The sequence below is a fragment of the Sylvia atricapilla genome, chromosome 2, assembly GCF_009819655.1.
Source record: "Sylvia atricapilla isolate bSylAtr1 chromosome 2, bSylAtr1.pri, whole genome shotgun sequence".
Lineage (NCBI taxonomy): Eukaryota > Metazoa > Chordata > Aves > Passeriformes > Sylviidae > Sylvia > Sylvia atricapilla.
In genome coordinates, this window is record NC_089141.1 from 111,421,537 (window position 1) to 111,427,536 (window position 6,000).

Below are 6,000 nucleotides of genomic sequence, written 5' to 3' on the forward strand. Positions count from 1 at the left end.
CTGCCAGGCCACAGCTGTTCACTGTATTAGTCCTGAATTACAACTGCCAGGTTCTTATCCTTTTTATTTTCCAGGTATCCAACAACAACAACAACCAAAATCGACTCAAATCATCATTTAAAAATGGGAATATTTAGCATTTCATTACTATTTCCACTAGACAGATCAGGAGGGATTTTGATGCTGCCACCTCAAAACACTCCAAGGCACCATAGAACTTGTCTTTGCTTCTCAGCCTTTTGTTTCTTCAGCTTTCATAAAGAACTCAAAATTAAATACAAATTACTTTAGTAATTGTTAAAAAAAAAATACAGAAAGAGAGACTCAAGATGGAACCTGCCTTCTGATATTTGAACAAAGAAAGATCACATTTTAGAAATCCTTGTATCTAGAAAGACAGTGAGCCCCTTTTTGGCAAAACTAAGAAAGTGGAGCTGAGCTTGCTGGGGACCAGCACAGCACCAGAAATCAGATTATAAGAGCAGTTGAATCTTTCCTCACATCTCCATTCCTTCCAACACTCAGGGAATGAGAGCTGCCACCAATTAAGGAATAATGGCTGCAAGTTCAGAACTTGTTAATGTGTGTGTACATCACCTTCAAAACACAAAGCCATAAATTCTGAGTCTGTGACACACTAGAGGTACTTAATACATATCCTTCTTTGTCATTCCCTTCTTAAATAGCTGGAAGAAATGGAAGGGAAGATAACCTCCCACCAATTATGTGGGAACTGAAGTTTGTGTTTTGCAGGGGGAGGCCGTTAGACCCAACATCCACCCTGACCTTAAAACCTGGGAGCAAGTTGATAGAAGGGGTTTTTGCTCACCCCGTGCACAGAACAAACTGCCATTAGGATAAACAGCAGATATAAAAGCCTCTCCATGAACAGAATGAAAAACTGACACTGAAAGGAAGGAGCTGTGGCATTCAGAGCACAAGTTGGATCCTCTTAATCAGAATTGGAGCTCGCAGGGGCCATACACCTGGCCTCACTTTCACAGAGAAGTTTCACAGAGAATAAATGTTATTGTTGCAGGAATACCATTTACCTGATCTCCATAAAAACGCAGCGTGCAAATGCAGTGGGATCAGTAGGACTACCAGCACTTTGTACAAGAGGCAGGATGAAGCAATGGTACTGTCCCTGCAAGCATTTAATGCAGTCCAGATGGACTTCAAGAAAGCTGTGAAAAACATGAGGGGTTTTTTAAGAGTTTGACTATTCTTTTGGTCAAAAGCTTGTAGGAGAGACAAAATTAATATGAAGAGAACTACAGTGAAGATAGCAAAAAACCCCTAAATTATCTTTGATTCATTTTTAGGGTAGGCAAAATAATAAAAGACAGAGCAAAGGAATTCCATCAGATTATTTAAAGAAATAGCTAAGAATACTGCACACAATTCATATTAGGCTCTTGCCACCTCTTATTTAAATCTAGAATTGGAGGAAGACAGGTATAAAGCACATAGTCCATCAGGAATAGGACACATAATAATACATCCGTGAAAGAAGGGACAAATACATCACACCCTTCAATACAATAGACTGTTTTCACCTTTCACATAATTCTTAAGTAGCTGTACATGTGAATGAATAAGAATTAGTGGGAGTAATAGCATTTGACACCGACCTGGTAGCTGGTGTGGAGATCTGATAGGATTAGGAAGGATACTGTATCATAAAACTGGAAATGATCAGAAACACTTTGGCTGCAAACACCTTGCAAAACTGGATTGACTGCACTGAAGTTTCCTGTCTTGGAAATAAAATAAATTTTGACTTCACACAGCTGCTCTATTTTTGTACCGTCAGAACAAGTGTTTCAGAACTGCCATTGTGAATCGCAGTTCTGTGCTGTGTTTATCTGCTACATGACAAATCAGAATTGGAACGAAAGCCAAAAAAGTACGCCTTAAATGACCTGAAAAACGAAATTCTGTCATAGTAGCTTCCTTCCAAGAACTTAAATTAAAAAGGGAAAAATTTCTAAAAATGCAGCTGAGCAGTAAAGCAGGCCCTGTAGCGCTGAAGCCTTTCACAAATGTTCATTCCCCATTCTGGCACAGCAGCTTCCAACACTCGACGCACACGCGCTCCCGAAGTCACTGGGCACCAACACCGCTGAAACCACCACACCAAATCCGGTTCCTCTTCTCACAGCCTGCTGTTTGGTCATGGTCACGGGGTCCAGCACCCTGTGAGCATTTCCCCATCCCCTCTCTGCTCCAGCAGAGCAGCAGCTGTGCCATCCGCCTTCCTGCTCCGAGAGCGCGGAAGCGCGGCCGCGCTGCTCCAGCACTTTTCGCTGCCAGCATCCTCCTTCCTCCTTGGCAAAATGTCAGGGCAGCTCTCCTGCTCTCTGGGCTGGCAGTGCTGGGACAGGCCTGCCTGGGCCAGGGAGCTGGGAAGCCCCAAGGTGGAGAGGTGCAAGAACAAAGGAAGGTGTCCAAGCGCCGCTTTGCGTCTCAGCTTCTGACGCGAAGCGAAGTCAGGCTGGGAGGAGCGTTTAAATCAGGAAAAGATTTTCCTTTTCTACACCATCATGCACAGCCCACTCCCAGCTCCAGCAACGACTTGCCCAAGGAGCTTAACACAATCCAACGCTTGGCACTATCCAGACACTTTCTTTTAGTAGCAGCATGTGAAACATTCAACAGTAGCAGCTTTGTGGCTTTATACTACTCCTTGCAAAGCAGAAAAACAGCAAGTACATTTGTGATCTTTAAGTCTTCTGGTTTCAGGCAGCGAACGAGATAACAAATTCATCCTCATCAAAAGTACAGAATAAATTCTAACTGCACTCCACTGAGTCATTACACGTCAAGATCTGATTTGGGAAACAAGCATTTATAACCTTACTTATAACCCTCAGCGGGTCTACTTGTGAATAAAACCTCACGTGTGCTAAACCAATGGTAGTCTTTAAAATAATTAACTTTGCAAGAAGCCAGAACTAGTTCGAAATTGTAAAAGTTTTGTAATCAGATTCGAAGCATGTTTTTTTCATGTGGAAAAAATAAAAATCAGAAGCAAGTCTAGCTGAAACCTTCCATCACCTGTAATACAAGTGATACGAGCTGTTAAACATAAGTGAAGCCTCTGGGTGTACTGAGGGCAGCACATTTTTCCCTCTTAAACCTCCAGTCACATTATGAAAGGCCTGTCACATTTTTCCTTCTCCATTTCTTCCAATTTCAGAATCCCCCTAGACATGTAAGGAGATAATATGCCTGATAGTCACTTTTCCTACCTGAAGTTATTTTTTTTTCACCTCGGACATGCTGAACTGGGTGATTAGTCCAATCAAATCTGGTGCCTCGATTATGGCAGAAGCCAATACTGAATGTTTGAATGTTCCCTGGAGTTATGAAGCACACACCACGTCACACTAACAGAACTAGTCAAATATGCCTCAGTCAACACAGAGTAAATATTATTTCATGGCCTCTATGGCTACTGGGCCACACCTTGATAGATCAGACATAGTTAAGATTTTTTATTTTTAAGATCTCTATTTATTGATCCTAGAACAATGCCAACCTTTCACAATGCGTGTATTGATCCCAGCGTGATACCTTTTGATTAGAGAGATGATGTGGCCAATCCTCTTACATTCGAGGGGCAAGAAAAGAAAGAGCTCACAGACGTCCAAAAAATGCAATGACGGCTGAACACTCCCCATTGGCTGCGCATTTTGGCATTCATTGGCTTTTTATTACGTAGGGGAGTTAAGCAGAAGAATAAAGATTTTTTTTTTTTTTTTTCTGTCTACACTGGGAACCTGAGGACCTCAACTCCTGAAGCAAACACAAAGTTCTGAAGGAAAGCCCCGAGGGCTCGCAGGAAATTAATCCCCACTCAGCTGACTAGTCATCCCCACCAGCACCGCTCCTCCTGGGATCTCATGACACACATGAAAGAGCAACTACACGGCAAAAAAAAAAAAAAGAGAGAACCACCCCGAAACAAACTTCAGCCACACTGGTGGAGGCAGAGAAGGAAGATTGAAGGCAACACGGTTTATCGGAAAGCAATGTTCAGTATCTGAAAACAATATTCAGTATCTGAAAACAGTATTCACATGTTCTTTGCCCCGTTATAATGAGCAAGCAGCCCATGGATTCCCGACAGAAGGGGCTGGCTGTGCCCAGCCATCACTTAGTTTAGCAGGAAGATGCCGAGCGATTCTCCCGGGAGCACCGGGAAGATCTACCAAAGCACCCAATCACGATGCAGAGCAGCTTAAAAAAGCAAAGGAAAAATAAAAAAAGCACCCTCTGTCTCTAAAACACGGTCAGTTCGACTGGCAGAGCAACTCGCTTCGGATCCGAGCGCCGTGACACAGCCTAAAAGAAAACCTGGGGAGCAGACGGGCGGATTTCCCGAGCAGGGGCAGGACAGGGCAGCCGGGGGATGCTTCTCTCCCTTCTCTTGTCCCCGCCGGCCGGTGACAGTGGCCGCTGCCGCCGCTCCCGGGCACCGGCACCGGGAACGGAGGGGGAGAAAGGGGAATAGAGAAGGCGCCAGCGCCGAGCACCGGGACAAAGTTGCGTCGGAGTCGCTCCCACGGCAGGACAAGTTCCGTCCCCTCTTCCCCATCCCTCCCAGCGCCCCCGGCCCGCAGCCCCCGGCCCGCTCCTACCGCCTGCGGCGGGGTCCCGATCAGCATCTCCAGGTAGTAGCCGCGGCCGGAGTCTCCCTGAAGGTTCTCCACCATGGCTAAAAAGTTGAGCGTGCCGCCGGGATCCGAGGCCAAGGCCAAGCCGTCCGCAGCCCCGGGGGCATCCTCCTGCTGCCGGCTGCCGCTGGCCGGCCGCAGCACCACCGGGGCGGGCGGGGAGCCGGCGGGGGCGGCGGGGTGGGACACCCGGAGCGGGAGGGAGAAGAGAGCCCGGCAGAGCCCCGCCGTGCCGGCCAGGAGAAGCAGCAGCAGCAATCCGGGAGCCGCCAGAGGCGTCCCCATCCCGGCAGCACCGCCGGGGCCGGGAGACGCTTCCCAAGTGCGGCGGCTCCGGCCGGAGGCAGCGGCCGCCTGGCTGCCAGACTGGAGCAGCCGAGGGGGGAGGAGGAGGAGGAGGAGGAGGAGGAGGAAGGAGAAGGGAGCGGCTTACCCACGCCCCGGCTGCATCTCCCCCTCCCCCGAAGCGAGCTCCTCCTCGCCGCTCTCCCGCACGGCCCCCGGGCAGCCGGAGCGCTCGGAGCTCCGGGGATCGTGCGGGGAAAAGTTGCTCTGACCCAGCGCCCACGGGAGAAACTTCCCGGCTTGGAGAGCTCAGCCCCGCTAAGCGGAGCCTGACGGCGCGATGGGGACAAAACTTTGCCAAAGATTTCAAGGCAGAGCGGCGGAGCGAGGAGCCGCGGCTCCGCTGCCCTCCCGGAGCCGTGCCGGGGCTGCCCGGGGCTCCGGGCTCCTGCAGCCGCCGTGGGGAGCCGCTCCCATCGCCAACCAAGGCTGTGGTGGGGCGGGAGGAGGTGGGCATGGGGCTGCGGGGTCACTCGGGGATGCGGGAGCGTGTCCCCGTGTGCCGAGTCACACGGTGCGAGGAGCGGGCGTGTGTGTGTTCGTGTGCCTGTGGAAATTCATCTGCTGCGCCGGCAGGAGCGAGGCACGCCAGGCGTCTGCTTGAGGGAGCAGGCGAGGCTTTAAATGTCTTCATCGTACACGGAATTAATGACGGCAGTCAAGTGCGGCCTTTTGAAAGATGGGAACACTTAGGGTGGAATTAGTCTCGACATCTCTGGAGTAATGACAGTGCCTGATGGATCGCTGGATGGAGCGGATGGTCCGAAAACCTTGAAATGTGAGGCTGGGCAAGTCTAAGCAGAGTCACTCTGTGGTTGTTTCTGGCTCTTCCTCCAATCCCCGGTTGTAGATAAAGTTGAAAAATCTTCAGCTTTAGTCATGTGTGCTCTCGGGGTCCCCTGATCAATTTGCTGTCCTAGGCAGCCACCTGGTCTCTCCCTGTGTGTAAATCTGTGCCCAGTTTGTGCAGACT

General features: G+C 49.5%; 1 protein-coding gene across 1 annotated transcript in view; it reads right to left on the bottom strand.

Annotated features, from left to right (window-relative positions):
- BACE2 (beta-secretase 2) overlaps nucleotides 1-5,039 on the bottom strand; it is a 50,923-nt gene extending 45,884 nt beyond the window's left edge. The window contains exon 1 of the mRNA XM_066314153.1: nucleotides 4,647-5,039. Coding sequence (XP_066170250.1) covers nucleotides 4,647-4,967 — 321 coding nt within the window. The 5' untranslated portion in view covers nucleotides 4,968-5,039. The remainder of the gene's footprint in view (nucleotides 1-4,646) is intronic.
- Nucleotides 5,040-6,000: the final 961 nt, after the last annotated feature.